Source organism: Hyla sarda, chromosome 3 (genome assembly GCF_029499605.1).
Source record: "Hyla sarda isolate aHylSar1 chromosome 3, aHylSar1.hap1, whole genome shotgun sequence".
NCBI classification, from domain to species: Eukaryota; Metazoa; Chordata; class Amphibia; order Anura; family Hylidae; genus Hyla; species Hyla sarda.
Genome location: NC_079191.1, coordinates 237,510,427 through 237,529,419, shown reverse-complemented (window position 1 = coordinate 237,529,419; position 18,993 = coordinate 237,510,427). Strand labels below are relative to the sequence as shown.

Below are 18,993 nucleotides of genomic sequence, written 5' to 3'. Positions count from 1 at the left end.
GTTAAACCTACTATCAATCACATTATAATCATATGAAAATACATGTACGACATACCAGGTATAGCAGGTGGCCATGAAGTACATGTACATCCAATGTCGAGATAGAGTTTAAAAGAAGAAAAACGATTCCATTTTTTTAAATGGTGTCTATTTACTTACCTGGCTTTTTAAAACATCTCTGACAAGTTGCAAATAAAGCCTCAAGCATTGGCATTCATCCTTATAAGCTTCCAGGAAGTATTTGGAGCCAATGTCAAACCGTGGACGCCTAAACATAATGTCGTTGATCACTTGTGCCAATGCAAATCTCTCTTCTGGATCAAGAGTATGCTGGTAGGCTTCATAGTAACTGTCGACAAGCTAAATAAAATATGTGCAGATATTTATATGTTATAATTTGTATACTGTACTACATCTCTCGTTCTTCCTTTTGCACATAGGAAGCATATAAGCAGTAGACCATGGGTAATGAGTGAACGTTTTATAGAGCTGCTACCATTTACAATGTTCAAACAACATTAAATAAAAAGCTGAAAGTCAGGATGGACACAGGGGTTGTCTAACCTCAGACAATCCCTAACATATTGGAGTCAAATAAGCCCTGGCCTCCTACCCCAAGGTAAACAGCTGACTTTGCCAGGAAACTCAACTACCAGTCAGACACATTAAAGAAACTAAATGTAGATTTTCATGACAACCATTGACATTTGGGTCCACCAGAACACAAGTCATTCTTATAGAGACACAATTCAATCTGATTTTAAAGAGGTTCCCTAAGTGGGGGAATAAACTTACAGGTCATATGGGCAGGGGCCGTCTTTCATGAGACAACTCGTTTAAATGTTGTTTCCCACAAAAATACTTTATCATCTGTTAGGAGGACAATACAAGTTTCCGCTCCTCTTCACTGCTTTATTTGTGCTTTGATCTGGTTTGGGTGGAACTCCCATATTTTTTAGCATATTTAAAGGTTCCACTGACTAGCATCTATTTCAGTTAGGGGCATAACTATAGGGGGGTGGGTGCATAAGTAGCAGTTGCACTGGGGCTCTGGTGCCTAAGGGGGTCCAAAAGCACATCTGCCCCATAAGAGACCAGTATTATGTTTAGCACATGGGGCCCTGTTGCAGATTTTGCATCGATGACCAATAGCTACAAGTTTTGCCTCGGCAATTTATATTTCTGCCTAGTCTGCTTGATGTGTGTTGGTCTTGACTTTCTGGCTGTTTTAATTTTATGTTTGTGCAATTTCTAAGTTTGGTATTAGGAAAAGATTTGTCTCTGCTGGGAAAATTTCTTGGTAAATTTCATAGTATTTGTTGTTATTGAGTTTCCCTCGATAGCTTGTTTCTTTGAGTTGATGGTTGGTGTTGTCCTATTGTTTTAATATCCTCATACAACTGCTGACTGGTCACCCTTTTTTATTCTACTATACGTCCTTGAGGTATCTGGGAGTACTGGGATACATTGTCAGGAGCCAAAAAAGAGACTGCTAAAGGAGAAGTCAATTTCCGCAGTCTGGCAACCCCTCATCATTGCTACACTCACCTGCATAAGCATGGTTAGGAGAAGATTTCAGTTATTATGCAAAGATTGTATTGAGGGTATTATCCTTTGTAAGGTACACTGCTCAAAAAAATAAAGGGAACACGTAAACAACACAATGTAACTCCAAGTCAATCACACTTCTGTGAAATCACACTGTCCAGTCAGGAAGCAACCCTGATTTACAATCAATTTCACATGCTGTTGTGCAAATGGAACAGACAACAGGTGGGAATTATAGGCAATTAGCAAGACACCCCCAATAATGGCTGATGTTTTGGTCACTTTTGAATGCTGGCGGTGTTTTCACTCTAGTGGTAGCATGAGACGGAGTCTACAACCCACACAAGTGGCTCAGGTAGTGCAGCTCATCCAGGATTGCACATTAATGCGAGCTGTGGCAAGAAGGTTTGCTGTGTCTGTCAGTGTAGTGTCCAGAGCATAGGAGCGCTACCAGGAGACAGGCCAGTACATCAGGAGACGTGGAGAAGGCCATAGGAGGGCAACAACCCAGCAGCAGGACCAGTACCTCCACCTTTGTGCAAGGAGGAGCAGAAGGAGCACTGCCAGAGCCCTGCAAAATGACCTTCAGCAGGTCACAAATGTGCATGTGTCCACTCAAATGGTCAGAAACAGACTCCATGAGGGTGGAATGAGGGCCCGACGTCCACAGGTGGGGGTTGTGCTTACAGCCCAACACCGTGCAGGACGTTTGGCATTTGCCAGAGAACATCAAGATTGGCAAATTCGCAACAGGCCCCCTGTGCTCTTGACAGATGAAAGCAGGTTCCCACTGAGCACATGTGACAGAGTATTTAGATGCTGTAGAGAACGTTCTGCTGCCTGCAACATCCTCCAGCATGACCGGTTTGGCGGTGGGTCAGTAATGGTGTGAGGTGGCATTTCTTTGGGGGGCCGCACAGCCCTCCATTTGCTTGCCAGAGGTAGCCTGACTGCCATTAGGTACCGATATGAGATCCTCAGACCCTTTGTGAGACCATATGTTGGTGCGGTTGGCCCTGGGTTCCTCCTTATGCAAGACAATGCTAGACCTCATGTGGCTGGAGTGTGTCAGCAGTTCGTGCAGGAGGAAGGCATTGATGCTATGGACTGGCCCGCCTGTTCCCCAAACCTGAATCCGATTGAGCACATCTGGGACATCATGTCTCGCTCCATCCACCAACACGACGTTGCACCACAGACTGTCCAGGAGTTGGCGGATGCTTTAGTCCAGGTCTGGGAGGACACCCCTCAGGAGACCATCCACCACCTCATCAGGAGCATGCCCAGGCATTGTAGGGAGGTCATATGGGCATGTGGAGGCCACACACACTACTGGGCCTCATTTTGATTTGTTTTAAGGACATTACATCAAAGTTGGATCAGCCTGTTGTGTGGTTTTCCACTTTGATTTTGAGTGTGACTCCATATCCAGTCCTCCATGGGTTGTTAAATTTGATTTCCATTGATAATTTTTGTGTGATTTTGTCGTCAGCTCATTCAACTATGTAAATACGAAAGTATTTCATACGATTAGTTCATTCATTCAGATCTAGAATGTGTTATCTTAGTGTTCCCTTTATTTTTATGATCATTATATATTTAAAGGAAGTATTCACATATATCCTTTCTTCTTGCTTGAATATCATTGTTTTGCCTGGTACTGTTTTCTCAGGTTTTTATTGCATCACTTCCATAACGTTAGTGAGTTATACAGTTCAGTACAGTGTCACGTTTATGTAACCTGTCCATATGGTGTCTGTTTGTATATATATATATATTTATATATATGTGCGAAGGTTAATTGACTGAGTCACTTAACCTGTGTTTGTGGGAGGGGCGGTACTTGCGCTTAAAAGCCGCGGCTCCCTGTGTTCAGTGCGCCACGGCTCTCGCGTTGTTTGGAGTCCGTGACGTCAGACGCCGGGGGAAGTCTCTCCAGCCTTGTGTTCGTTCCTGTGCTCTGCTGTGCACGTCATTTCAGGTTAGTTCAGACGCTAGGTAGGGGGCGACGGCGGACCAGGTACGGGGGGTGACTGCAGGAGTCTGGGGGCTCGTGTCTTGATGAACCCTGCAGTTGTCTCCCGTGCCCTGTCTTTCGCATGTTGGTGTTGTTGTGGTTCAGCAGCTGTAGCGGGCTGCTAAGCAACGTTGCGCGCTTCCGGCTGCCCGGCTCTGCATGTCGGGGGTTTGTTTTCAGATGTGTGGTGCTGGTTTGGGGAGGTGACAGCGGGAGTTAACCTTCGGAGCATATGTCCTTCGGAGCTCCGCGGTATTCTCCCGTCCCGTTCCGCTGCCTTACGCATGCCGGCTTTCTTATTCGGTCACCAGTCTCAGCCGGCAGCCAGTTCGTTACACACCTCCTGCGGCTCAGCTCTGCATGCTGGGTGCTTGTTTGCATACTGTAGGTATTATAGTCTTGTAGTTCTAGGTGTTAGTCTTAGTGTCAGTACACGTTGACTACTGGTCAGGACGCTTCGTTAATGTGTCACAGATGTCCCTGCTGTGTATTTCACTGGTTGACGCGTTTGTTTCGCAGTTGCTTCTCATATACCTAATCTGTTTCATATTCCATGTATTTTACACTGGTGCTCCTCGTATCTACACTTCGGCCGCATACATTGGTCCGTATTAGTCATGTTTTAACTCATGAGTCTGTTAGTTCGTTAGTTGTTGTTTTTGAAAAAAATAAATAAAATGTATATATATATATATATATATATATATATATATATATAAATAAATAAAAAAATAAATAAAAAAAATAAAAAATATATATAGATATATATATAATCAATCAAACTCAAATTCCTTCGGCATACGCTGCTGATACACTGCCACTATATGCTCCGCTATTTGTCTGGTACTATAATTCTGTTCTCACATGGTCGATTTGCCTTCCGCTGTTTCGCCTCTGTCTTCATGGTATTTATTGCTTCATGGTATTTATTGCTAGTCGTAGTTATTTACTTTGCTCGTTGTTTGGTACCGTTTTACTCTAACTTGTTGTGGTAGTGAATAAGGCGGTTGTTCCTAAATCAGTTTGCCTGGTCTTCGATGTGCGCTGCTGTTTTATTGTTCCTGTGCTCCTATGGTTACTCTATTACCTCGCTAGGTGTTTATGTTATGTTACTGGCTAATTCTTCGTCGTAGCCTCACTAAGTGCCTTGTAGGTGTTGATCCACGCCTGTACCTATTCAGTTATGTGGTGGGTTTACCTTTGCCATAATTCTTGTTTTTACATTTTTGTTTTTTCTCCCTGCCCTTACGTAGTATTGTGCCTTACAATCGTTTGTCATTGTCGGTCAAGCGGTGTATTTACGTTGGTTTTCCTATTTTCAGTTTATTCGCAAGAGATCTACCTCCTGCATTAGACCATCGTCTTACTAGCTCAGTAACGCTGTGTAGCTGTCTAGGCTCGAAGTTCATCTTTACGCAAGTTCGCTGTCCTCGGCCGGTCGCTTTTAGGTAAAAAGAAAAAAAAAAAAGAGTATATTTGGAATTTTGCATATGTGTATATAGGTGTTAATTTAAAGTTTTATGTTCATGCAAGTTGTTTTTTCTTCCCCCAACTCGCCCTTTGGGGCTCGGTTCGTGTCCTTTCCACCTCGTGTCCTTTCCACCGACTCAACTCGTCTTTGGGTCCTCGTGTGGATCTGCCTTAGCCTGTGTGTTGTTAAGTTATATGCCTGTGTGTTTTATTCAGCAGTTGTCCACGCACGCTCTTGTGGCTTAAACGTCTGCTGTCGTGAACTTCGTGTTGGCTTACCACTCTCGGTACAGGTATGTGCAGTATATTTTTTGGGTTAGTTATAGTAAACGTTCTCTTCATACGGTTCTCCTTTGGCTCGCAGTGTTCATCCTGGTGGTCTCGCCTCGCTTCAGCTTCTACGTTGTTCCAGCGCCTGTTCGTGTCGAGATTGACCGTCATAACCCAGTTGTCAAGGTGCGGTCTGTTTTAGGCTTCAGGAAGCCCAGGTATTCATGTCTTAGTTCGTTACCCATCACGTCCTTGGGTATACTCTTTATCCCCTGCTCATCACGTCTTTGGGCCAAGGGGTTCGTTAGTCACGAGTAACTTTACGTGTCACGCTGTTAGCATGTGTTTAGTCACCACTCGGTACTCTTCACTTTCTAGTCTGATTCTGTGGTGGCAGTGGTTTTGGTTTCCGGGTTAGTCTTGCTCTGACAGGTGTATTTCGTTTTGGTTTGTTCCTTGGGTCAGGATTTGATTGTTGTATATCTAATTTTCAGAAATGTCTCACGCATCAGACATTGAAGATGCAGCTTCTGTTCTGGACAATGTCGCTAGAACATCGGATCTGGGTAGCGTCCCATCTCTTCGTAACTGGACCATTCCTAAACTGACGGCTGAACTCGTCCGCAAAGGCATCCCGTTCCCGGCTACTGCCCGCAAGGCGGAACTTTATCGCTTATTGGTCTCTGAGCAGTCGGGACCCTGTGATCAAGCAGGCCCTAGCAGTGAAGAAGTGTCCATGCAGACACTTAATACGTCCATCTTGCAGTTGCATACGTTAATTAACTCGCTGTGCTCTAGAGTTGATACCTTGGAGTGTAAGAGTTCGGAGGCTCCCGCTCCGGCCCCAGTGGTGGGTTCGGCTTCGGCCGTTCCACACACTTCCGTTCCCCCTCAGGTTTCTGCTACCCCGCAGGCTTCAGTATTACCGATTGGACTTAATATGCTCGTGCCAAATGTCGCGCCAGCTCATTTTATCCTGACTAATCTGAAGAAGGACATTCTTGATGGTAAGGATGTTAATCTCGCTTCCTTGCTTATTGCATCTCATGATGTTTCCGAGAACAAGACTATTGCTTGCGGTGAGGTGTCGGTTATTCTGAAAGCTAAAGATGTAAGGTTAAGTCGCAAGCTTACACTAGCTGAATTCAGTATGGCGTTCGCCATTTATCGTGACGTTTTATGCTCAGTCAAGCCAGAAAGACGTGAAGAGCTTGACATGTATTTGTACAAAGTCACAGAGTTAGCTCATAAATATGGTGGGTTCACGTTTTATGATTATCATAAATCATTTTCAGCTAAGGCGGCGGCAGCTCTAGTGCAGTACAACTATACAGTTAATTGGGCGTTGGTTGACACCGAGATTTTCTGCAATCATTTTGCAGGTCTTAAAGCCCCCGTTTGCTCTCGGTGTCAGTCCATCGCCCATACCACTGAATGGTGCAATACTGTTAATTCCCCATCCGAGGTAAATCCCGGCACGTCCTCACCCACATTTCAGCCTAGGAATCAGAAACACCCGGGCTTGATTGACAAGTTAGGTAGGCCCATCAAGTATCTTGGTAAATCTCAAATTTGCAATAATTTCAATTTTGGGTCTTGCAATTATAACCAGTGTAGACTTTTACATGTCTGTGCATTCTGTTTCAGGGCCCATCCTAAGGCCAGTTGTCCACAGAAGTCGAAAGCATGACTAGCAGTGATAGACGTGTTGTGTTTAGAACATTTTCTTGCTGATCATCCAGATAGGTGTTTTGTTCAGTTTTTGATTAATGGATTCCGGTCAGGTTTCCACACAGGTTTCATTACTTTACCCTCTGCTACGTATGAGTGTGACAATGTACGTTCTGCTCTAAGGGACCCTAGGGCTGTAGATACCCTGATACAAGCTGAAATAGACAAGGGTTTTGTTATTGGTCCGTTTGATGAGCCCCCTTTGACGTTTGGAGAGTAAGCCCATTGGGGTTGGTGGCTGGGAAATTCAGTAATAAACTTCGTTTAATTTATGATTTGTCCGCCCCTTACTCTGCACACACACCTAGTTTAAACTCTCTTATTCCCGCTGAAGAGTTCTCCCTGAAATATGCTTCCATAGATGAGGCAATAGCGGTCATCCTGAGCATGGGCGGTAACACGTGGCTGTCCAAGATTGATATTTCCGATGCCTTTAAGCTCCTGCCCATTATGCCTCAGCTATGGAAGTGGCACGGTATTAAATGGCGCGACAAATATTATTTTGCTGTTAAGTTAACTTTTGGTTCCAGGAGTAGTCCTTGGTTATTTGATAAATTTGCGCAATCCCTACACTGGCTCCTGGAAAACAGGTTTGACTGTTCCCATGTCATCCACTACTTGGACGACTTTTTGTTTGTTGAGCCAGGTAACGTGTGCCCCAGGGACTTGACAACCTCGTTAGCAGTGTTCCAGCAACTGGCGGTTCCGGTGTCAGATAAAAAAGTTGAGGGCCCTTGCAAGTCACTGACTTTCTTAGGTATTGTTCTAGACACACAGGTCATGGAAGCCCGATTACCGCTCGACAAGCTCTCACGTATTAGACAGACCATGCATGATCTTGTCAATTCACCCCGGGTGACCAAGGTGCAGCTGCAATCCATTCTCGGCATGCTGAACTTTGCCATGCGTGTAATTCCACAGGGTAGGAGTTTTGTTTCCAGGTTGTTAGACGCTATGAATTCTGTGCCTGGCCAAAGCGACGTAGTCATATTTGATAGACAAGCGATTGCCGATTTTGCTATGTGGCATTCGTTTTTGACTAACTGGAATGGGGTATCCTTTTTCACCCCTGGTATCGATAATGCCTCTCCTTTAGTTTTTTCCGATGCTTCCTCCTCAGTGGGTTTTGCAGCCATTTGGGAGAATCATTGGTTGGCCAGTGCTTGGCCAATTGAGGTATTTCAGTCTCCGGATTTTAGCAGGTCCTCAGCATTGTTTGAGTTGTACCCTATAGTTGCAGCTGCCAGTGTGTGGGGTCACCTATGGTTTAGGAAGTCAGTACTGTTCGTTTCTGATAATGAAGCTACGGTGTATATTCTACTTAAAGGTAGATCCTCGTCCCCACAGGTCATGTCTTTGATGCGTAAACTAGTATGGTTATCATTGTCACATAATTTTCACTTTTCTAGTGCTCATATAGATGGTGTTAGGAACACGGCTGCTGATGCACTGTCTAGGCTCAATTTTCCACTTTTCTTCCAGGTAATGCCAGAGGCCGATCCATCAGGATGCATGGTTCCAGCGTTCCACGATTTGATTTTGAACTAAATGCCTATTTGTCTGTAGGTCAGGACTTGATTAATAGTTCACTTTCCCGTAACACTCAGAAAGTTTACCGTACGGCCTTTAATCTGTTTACTAAGTTCTGTCAGTCTCACCCGCATAACGATGTCCTTTCAGTATCTTTTATTTTAGCCTTTATAGGGTTTTGCCACTCCTCCTTACGGCTAGCATATAACACCATAAAGATTTATTTGGCAGGCATACAACACTTTGTTACTTTGAAGTTCCCGGATCGGGCATCTTTGTTTACTTCGCATGCAGTTAAGGCTGCCCTTAAGGGGGTTGCCAAAAGTAGAGTACCAAAGCCTCCAGGCAGGCAGCCCATCTCGGGGTCGCTGTTTAGGGAACTGGCAGATGCTCTGGATCACTCCCCGTTTGGTCTAGGTAATAGTTTAACGCTAAAAGCAGCCCTCTTCTTAGGTTTCTATGGCTTTCTGAGGCCGGGCGAGTTCACGAGTAGAACTAGTACCGCACCATTTCTGAAGTTGGGACAATTGCAGCGAGCCACGGCTCATTTCACTCTCGTTCTGCACGACACTAAGACATCACTTCCCGGTCAGGAGGTGCACGTCAAATATTTTAAAACCTCTCACAAATGGTGTCCGGTCTTGGTTTTTAACTCGTTACTTGCTCTTCGAGTTCATGACAGTCCAGAATGCCCTTTGTTGTTGTTTAATAACATTGCTCTTACTTCCTCAGTTTTTGTTCGTTATTTACGTGTTTTAGTTAAATCCTTAGGCCATGATGCTTCGGTCATATCCGGTCATTCACTACGCATAGGGGCAGCCGCGTCTGCCTCTCGTCATGGTGTTCCTGCTCATGTTATCAGGAAGTTAGGTCGCTGGAAGTCCAGTGCGTACATACGTTATGTTCCAAACCCGAAATTGGAGATGCAGTGTGCTTTTGAATCGCTTGTGTTGTAATTACTAATAAAGCTTGTTTTGATTTCTGAGTTGCCTGTTTGGTTTGAGTTTTGCCCTCTTATTTTACAAGGTGTACCCTTACGCGGCAGTATATGGCACAGTTCAGACTGCCTAGCCATAGTTGAGTTAGTTTTAAGTAGGTAGGCTCGCTATTTGTAGCACTGAGCACAAGTGCGAAGGTTAATTGACTGAGTCACTTAACCTGTGTTTGTGGGAGGGGCGGTACTTGCGCTTAAAAGCCGCGGCTCCCTGTGTTCAGTGCGCCACGGCTCTCGCGTTGTCCCACCCTGCCCTCCCTTCTTTTCTTTTACTTCTTCCAAGGTATGCCCTCTTATTTTACAAGGTGTACCCTTACGCGGCAGTATATGGCACAGTTCAGACTGCCTAGCCATAGTTGAGTTAGTTTTAAGTAGGTAGGCTCGCTATTTGTAGCACCGAGCACAAATATATATATATATATATATATATATATATATACATCAAATTGACTGCAATCCGAAATTATTTGCAGATTGCAGATTTGTTACGGTTTTCTATAGATTGAATGGATTATGCATATTTTATTTACATCCACAAATCAGAAATCCACACTGCATGTCTATTTCAACACAGATTTTGTGCAGACATTTTCTGTAACACGTGGACAAGATTTTTAACATCTTATTTACTGTAAATGCAGTGGATTTACTACCGAAATATTTTGTGTGAAAGATGTAAAGCAAATACGCATGCGACCCTACTTTATCGGTCCAGAGCACTTAAAAATCCAACGCCTATTGGATCCCATTATTAAAGTCTGCCATTGCCTTGGGAAGCATAAAATGATAAACATGGGCCTTAGGAAAAAGAGAAAGAAACAGTTCCATAAAGAAACAATATTGGGCCTACCTGCTGTTTGTTTTCTAATAGTGCACATTCCCAGGTCCACAGTTCAAGCAGCAATGCCAAGCGGTCCACATTGATGTGTGCCCAGTCTGAGAGGTTTGTTCCATTTACTTCTTTTTGACTTAACTTGAAACCTTAAAAGCCCAAACAATAAAGCACCAATGAATTAATATCCAATATGCTGTCTGAAGTTGCTTCTCAATAAAACCATTTCCATATTGCTTAAAGGGGTACTCCGGTGGAAAAATTTTATTTTTTTTTTTAAATCAACTGGTGCTAGAAAGTTAAACAGATTTGTAAATTACTTCTATTAAAAAATCTTAACCCTTACAGTACTTATTAGCTGCTGAATACTACAGAGGAAATGCTTTTCTTTTTGGAACACAGAGCTCTCTGCTGACATCATGACCACAGTGCTCTCTGCTGACATCATGACCACAGTGCTCTCTGCTGACATCTCTGTCCATTTTAGGAACTGTCCCGAGCAGCATTTGTTTTCTATGGGGATTTTCTCCTACTCTGGATAGTTCTTAAAATGGACAGAGATGTCAGCAGAGAGCACTGTGGTCATGATGTCAGCAGAGAGCTCTATGTTCCAAAAAGAAAAGAATTTCCTCTGTAGTATTAAGCAGCTAATAAGTACTGGAAGGATTAAGATTTTTTAATAGAAGTAATTTACAAATCTGTTTAACTTTCTGGCACCAGTTGATATATAAAAAAAAGTTTTCCACTGGAGTACCCCTTTAAGGGTGAGTCAGGCAATGTCTTTCCATGCTTAACCCCTTAACGACGCAGGACGTATATTTACGTCCTGCGCCGGCTCCCGCGATATGAAACGGGATCGCGCCGCGATGCTGCATCATATCGCTTCGGTCCCGGCGCTCATCAACGGCCGGGACCCGCGGCTAATACTACACATCGCCGATCGCGGCGATGTGCGGTATTAACCCTTTAGAAACGGCGGTCAAAGCTGACCGCCGTTTCTAAAGTGAAACTGAAAGTATCCCGGCTGCTCAGTCGGGCTGTTCGGGACCGCCGCGGTGAAATCGCTGCGTCCCGAACAGCTGATCGGACACCGGGAGGGCCCTTACCTGCCTCCTCGGTGTCCGATCGACAAATGACTGCTCCGTGCCTGAGATCCAGGCAGGAGCAGTCAAGCGCCGATAATGCTGATCACAGGCGTGTTAATACACGCCAGTGATCAGCATAGGAGATCAGTGTGTGCAGTGTTATAGGTCCCTATGGGACCTATAACACTGCAAAAAAAATGTAAAAAAAAGTGTTAATAAAGGTCATTTAACCCCTTCCCTAATAAAAGTTTGAATCACCCCCCTTTTCCCATAAAAAAAAATAAAACAGTGTAAAAAAAATAAAATAAACATATGTGGTATCGCCGCGTGCGTAAATGTCTGAACTATAAAAATATATCATTAACTAAACCGCATGGTCAATGGCGTACGCGCAAAAAAATTCCAAAGTCCAAAAAAGCGTATTTTGGTCACTTTTTATACCATTAAAAAAATGAATAAAAAGTGATCGAAAACTCCGATCAAAACAAAAATCATACCGATAAAAACTTCAGATCACGGCGCAAAAAATGAGTCCTCATACCGTGCTGTACGTGGAAAAATAAAAAAGTTATAGGGGTCAGAAGATGACATTTTTAAACGTATAAATTTTCCTGCATGTAGTTATGATTTTTTCCAGAAGTGCGACAAAATCAAACCTATATAAGTAGGGTATCATTTTAACCATATGGACCTACAGAATAATGATAAGGTGTAATTTTTACCAAAATATGCACTGCGTAGAAACGGAAGCCCCCAAAAGTTACAAAATGGCGTTTTTTTTTCGATTTTGTCGCACAATGATTTTTTTTTCCGTTTCGCCGTGCATTTTTGGGTAAAATGACTAATGTCACTGCAAAGTAGAATTGGCGACGCAAAAAATAAGCCATAATATGGATTTTAGGTGGAAAATTGAAAGGGTTATGATTTTTAAAAGGTAAGGAGGAAAAAACGAAAGTGCAAAAACGGAAAAACCCTGAGTCCTTAAGGGGTTAATCACAAATACTTTACATAGCCTATGGCTGGCATCCATTCTCGACAAACAGGAGGCCATCAGCTGTATATTTCCACTGTATGCCTGATGTCACACTATTTTAGGTCAACCATACTAGTTTTGAATTCCTATTGAGAAATGCGTGCATGCAGCCTCTTTCACATAATGCCACATTCCAACTGACGTCTGGTACAGCACTGTCATGCAATGGTTACACTCAACAAAAGACACCGCAAACCAGTGTAATATTTACACTTCTATGGTAAAAGAAGAAAGCTGTGACAAATCTCACCTCAACTGCATCACAGTTCAAGTTGTACAAAACAACTGCACACAATTTTTTTTTATCTATCATTAAACTCCAGCCTTATGCTCCACGCAAACTTTAATCTGACTAATAGACAAAAAAGTTATGGTAAAATGGGATATGCTTAAATTAAAAAAATTGTTAACTCTTAATGTTAAGAGTCAGTAGTCCAGTGGTGTGTTGCAGGAGTGTACATAGAAACACAGCACCTTGTGCGCCAACACAAATCTCCACATATGCATCACTCCATAGGCGATCCAGGCCACAAATTGTTTATTTGGCTATATATTGAAATGGTTGTAGTCTAAGGAGCATAACCTTACTGTAGTCATTATCCTGGGCCTCTAAGCGCAAAAAGTGCAAAATGTAGGGAAACTTTACTAAATACCTTGGGAAAATACCTGTCGGAAATCAAAACCCACAAAGAAAACTCCACTCCACTCTAATGTTGCTTTATTGTATCTGGTAGTGTATATTGGTAAATTATTGGGGTTATTGTTTTTTTTTTAAACCTCTGTTAGTATCATTATACTATGAATCATGAATTTCTATGAGGGTTTATATGATACTAGCTGAGTACCCGGCGTTGCCCGGTTTTTCCTTCCTAATCCTTGTTGGGGAGGAAAATAAACATCTTCATATATTGTTGTCATATCCCAACCCCATATTCCGTCCTCCTATCCAGTCATCATATCTCAACCTCATATCCCGACCTCACATCTCGTCCTCATATCCTGTCCTCATATCCCGTCCTCCTATCTCGACCTCCTATCTTGACCTCCTATCTCGACCTCCTATCCTGACCTCCTATTCTGACCTCCTATCCCATCCTCCTATCCCGTCCTCCTATCCCGTCCTCCTATTCAGTCCATCTATCCCAACCTCCTATCTCAACCTCTTGTCCCGATCTCCTATCCCGACCTCCTATCCCGGCCCTCCTATCCCGGCCCTCCTATCCCGGCCCTCCAATCCCAGCCCTCCAATCACGGCCCTCCTATCCCGGCCCTCCTATCCCAACCTCCTATCCCGGCCCTCCTATCTTGACCTCCTATCCCGTCCTCCTATCCCGACCTCCTATCCCGACCCGTATTATGTGTACCAGGTATTGAAATATCTCCAGCCATAAGGAAGTTATGTGGGAACATATATTTTCCATTGATTTGCATGGGACTTTAAACAAAAACCCCGACACTCACAAAAGGGGGTAGTTAGGGTTAAATTAACTATCCTATATTTTAAGTGGACATATAAGTAACATGTGACCAAGTATTATTGAAATATCTCCAGCCGTTTGGAAGTTATGCAGTAACATATATTTCCCATTGACTTGTATGGGACTTTAAACATAAGCCCCGCCCCTGGCAAATGGGGGTTAAATTACCTATCCTATGTTTGTTGTTGACATATAGGTAACATGTGTGCCAAGTTTCATGTTAATATCTTTAGCGGTTTGGACGTGATGCTGGAACATACACACACATACATACATACACACACACATACACACGTTGAGTTTTATATATATAGATAATACTTAAAAATAATACCTATGAGAACATTATATTATAATAAATGTACAACAGCTTACTTCGATATTTCTCAATATACAGGGTTGTCAACAGCAATAGTTCATCTTGTAATTGTTGTAGATCTTTAAGTGCAGCATCGTACATCACAAAGGCCCCTCTCTGATCCTGAGTGTGAACTATTCCATCTTCAACTGTGTAGAAGTCATTGTGATTCTCAACCTGTGAAAACTCCATGATCTGTGCACCATCAACCTGGCGATGAAATAGAAGCATTAAATGGGCACTGTCACCAAACTTTTTTTTAAAATATGTTGTAGTACTTATGTACTACAACATATCTCTAATATATACCGTATTAATTATTTTTTTTATCATTAAAATAGTATATTTTACTTTAGAAAACTGGCCACTAGAAGTCTCCCTCCTAGTGGTCGGCTGCAGCCTGACATGACGTCACCAGTGAATTAGGACTGATGCCTGCCGGGCAATCGGTCCTAATTCATTCAGCCTGCGCTCGCTCCCTGCCTGTCAATCAGACAGGCAGGAGCGAGCGCTGAGCGCGCATTACCTCCCTGGCCTCACCCGCCTCCCGGCATATACGCGATGCTGCTGCTGCCTCAGGGCTGGCCTGCACTTGGGTAAGTCTTTTTCGGAGGGGGGGGGGGGGATTCGAGGAAGCGTCATAGCAAAGCTTTTGTTATTAACGTGGGTGTGTGTGTGGAAGGAGCGGGGTAGCGCCGCAGCGCCACAGCCATACCAATAACAAAGTTATTGTTCTCAACACAGGGTGCCTCCAGTTGTTTCACCACTACAACTCCCAGCATGCCCTGACAGCCAATAGATGTCAGGGCAAGTTGGGAGTTGTAGTGGTGAAACAGCTGGAGGCCCCCTGTATAGATGAGCTAAGGGCGGAAGTCAGCCCCTCAGCAGGCATCAGTGACGTTGCGCCTGCTGGGGAAGTCTGCCTGGTAAGTGAGCTCACTACCAGGCAGACAAAAAGCCATTTCTCAGATAGTAAAAAAAAAATTAAAGGCTGGGTGGGGGTTAGGGATAGATGGGCAATAGGCAGGGATGGTGGGTACTCCGGTGGAAATTTTTATTTTTTTTAATCAACTGGTGCCAGAAAATTAAACAGATTTGTAAATTACTTCTATTAAAAAGTCTTAATCCTTCCAGTACTTATTAGCGGCTGTATACTACAGAGGAAATTCTTTTCTTTTTGGATTTCTTTTCTGCCACAACCACAGTGCTCTCTGCTGACATCTCTGTCCATTTTAGGAACTGTCTAGAGCAGCATATGTTTGCTATGGGGATTTTCTCCTGCCCTGGAAAGTTCCTGACATGGACAGAGATGACAGCAGAAAGCACTGTGGTCGTGACAGAAAAGAAATCCAAAAAGAAAAGAACTTCCTCTGTAGTATACAGCTGCTAATAAGCACTGGAAGGATTAAGATTTTTTAATAGAAGTATTTTACAAATCTGTTTAACTTTCTGGCACCAGTTGATTTAAAAAAAAAATAAAAGGTTTTCCACTGGACCCCTTTAAATACTGTTGACAGCAACAGACATTAAAACTCCTTTAACTTGCAATATTTCTGGATTTCCAAATAGTCTTAAAAATGTATTGCATAAAAAGAAATCACATGAAAAACCATAGAACATCCAGGAAACAGATAGTACACTTCATACCATCAACATAAAAACTTTATTCACATAAATGGCATACTAATCTGGCCAGTCTTCTGTTAGTGGCTGTATTTGCAAATGATCTTTATCGGGTTAATAAGTATTTGTACTTGTGTTCACACATTCCTCTCAGGATTTACTTCTTGCTTTTCAGTAAATCTCTGGCAACTGCAGTATTTCACTTTTATGGATATACATTAAAATATTTACATTTTCCCTTCAATGTTACTCTTTCATCCAGTCTTATGCATGTTCACATGGGCGGATTACCTGCGGAATTTGCGCAGCGTATTTTGCTACCATTGACTTCAATGGGTCCAAAGGGAAATCTGCAAACTGCCTCTATTGAGGATTTTCTGCTGACCCATTGAAGTCAATGGTAGCAAAATCCGCAGTGGAAATTCCGCAGGCAATCTGCTCGTGTACGACAAACCCTTATTGGGAATGAACAAACACTCCATCATTAACTCCATGCTGGGTGGCCAGACTGTCAAGGCAACCCTACAACAATTAGTTTGAAGATTTTTAAGGTAAGGGTCTATTCATACTATGGGATTTCTACTTGGAAATTCTAATGCATTAGTCTCCATTAAATTCTTGACTCATGTTCATTCTTTCGGTGGAATTCTGTGTAGACTAAATTGCTGTCAATTGTGAGGGTGCATGTCTGCGTGGTCCTAGCGCAGATGGCTTTTTGTGGTACCAGCTGCAGACAGAATCTTCTGTAGTGTAAATGGAGCCTAATACTGAAGGAATAACAGGTTGTGTCTGAGATAAATAAAAAATGAAAAGAAAAGCCTGCCATGGTTCTAAAATGTAGAATTACAGCATACTGCTCCAGTCCTCCCCGCTGCCTCTGTTTACTCGCCTGAATGATGTGCTCTTCTGATAATGTCCCCAGCCACCACGCAGCCAATCACTGGCCCCAGTGGTAATTGACATAGACCACTGAATTCAGTGACTGGCTGCACTGTGTTCAGGACTTGAGAGTTGTTAAGGGTCTGGAGCAGTGTCGCTGAACTCAAAAAGCATAAAACAAACATGAACATATGAAGAATATATATATATATATATATATATATATAAATCATTTTTATCTTAAAATACTACTTTAATGCAGTAATTCAAGATTGTTTTTTTTTTTTTTTTTAGGAAACCTATATTTTTTATTCAACACATAAAATTATAAGCATAATGAAATGTGGTGGCCCAGTACAGGAGTTGCACCCATGTACCCTAGCTGCCCTGTCCGGCAGACTCCATCCTGTGACCCCTGGGCCCTTCCTCACCTATGTCTTGTATATATCACAGCTAGTGCCTATGTTATATAATGTATTGTGCAAATAATGTGTTATACCTTTAAGAGCTGATGTCATGTGATTATAACCAGGGAAGGTACCAGTTGCATGTGACCTACAGGGTGACCTATGGGACGCCTCCTGAGTCTCCCCCATATAAACCCTGGGTGGAGCTTCCTCAGTCTCTTATGCTCTCTTTAGTGCTGAGTTGCCGTGAGGTCTGGTGTCCTAAAGATGCTTAAAGTCTATCATGAAACCACGGATCCACTAATCCACTACCCCCCAGGTCCAAGTCAAAACCTGGTAAGCTACAAACGGGGTATAGTCAGCCTCAGTCAAGTCAGTCCAAGTCAATCTGTCTCAAGTAAGCATGGCTGTGCATCAAATTGTCCAAGTCCACTATAAGTCCCAGCAAGACCTGTGGTCTCTGAAGTCACTGGTCACCTCCTTGGGCCTAGTTAAGCTGTATAGACTGTTACATCTGTCTGACTTAGTAAAGCTGCCTTTGTTCCGTAACTTGGTGTAGGAGTCATTATTTGCCCCCATGCCTAGCCCAGGATCTTGCGCTATACCTTCGGGTGGTGTAGAGGGTAAACCACGCCCTGGTATCACGAACACAAGGGGTTAATGCCACCTGTCCTCATCACACCCTGATCACAATTTTTTTTAATAAGAAATACAAGAGCAAAAGTGTGATATTTTGACATACTAAAAGCTACTCCGAGAAATACCCAGAAGAACATACAGAAGTTAATATCTATAATTAGTCAATGTATACCCAGTATTATTTAGTATTATCAGTTATGCTAAGATACTAATACCTGATGTCACTAATAGAAAATGTAGGAGCTTTAAACCCCTCAAATGAATAATACCTGCAGATCTGCTGGTGTTTGGTACATATACTGATGAGATCCAAGTCCTCCAGTCATACCAGTTCCACCTTGACTGGCATTTATCCAGGATGCTTGTTCACCTCCAGTGCGTAGCAGATTACCAGAAGTACTTGAGAGACAACAGTTGTCAATTGTTAGGGTCCTCTCAATAGATCGGAAATAGTTTAGAATTCCAAGACTCATGCGCTGTAACAAAATCAATTAAGAACAGATTTTATAGCATGAGTATTTAATTTAGTCAGAAAACAAAACACTCATTATTTAATTAAAAAAAAACAGGAGTGCAGTTATGTAGTAGGCAAGTCTATACAGGGATTGGCTACATTTATAAAACTCCCCTATGTGCTGTGTGTAGATCCTCTAGTGTGTCCTATGAGAAGCAAACTGACTTGTCAGAGCTGAAAGGGGCAAACCTATCAAAAGGGCAGAGGTAAAAGCTACATCTCAAAGGAATAAACTGACAGGTTGAGTTAGGGGAGGGAAGTTCTATTTATCACTCGCTGAACTTAGGACTCCACCCCATATATCTTCAAAACCAGAGGTAGCATGGGAAATGTATTAGGAACGCCATATCAGAAGGAGAAGGATCCAATTTGACAAACAGACCATATAGGACACATCAACTAACACTGGTATAAAAGTCAGACAGAAAAGCCTTTGCATAATATTGTAATCCCCCCCCCCCCCCAAGTTAATGACCATGTGAACAATACAGTTTACCCTGAGAGAAGCTCGGGCTCATTGTGCAGGCACTGTCACGGTGCCCGTGTGATCAATCTGCAGAATCTCCTCTGTAAAACACAGCAAGG

At 42.9% G+C, this 18,993-nt stretch overlaps 1 protein-coding gene across 9 annotated transcripts in view; it reads right to left on the bottom strand.

The window, feature by feature from the left end:
- Positions 1–18,993, bottom strand: part of LOC130362185 (uncharacterized) — a 205,140-nt gene that overhangs the window by 89,368 nt on the left and 96,779 nt on the right. For all 9 annotated transcript variants that reach the window (XR_008891308.1, XM_056566279.1, XM_056566281.1 and 6 more), the window contains 4 exons: positions 18,164–18,370; positions 14,364–14,556; positions 10,411–10,541; positions 160–360 (listed from right to left, as the gene is read on the bottom strand). Coding sequence is in view for 8 of the 9 variants with exons in the window: in XM_056566279.1 (XP_056422254.1) it covers positions 160–360; positions 10,411–10,541; positions 14,364–14,556; positions 18,164–18,370 (732 nt within the window). In the remaining variant the exon portion in view is untranslated. The remainder of the gene's footprint in view (positions 1–159; positions 361–10,410; positions 10,542–14,363; positions 14,557–18,163; positions 18,371–18,993) is intronic.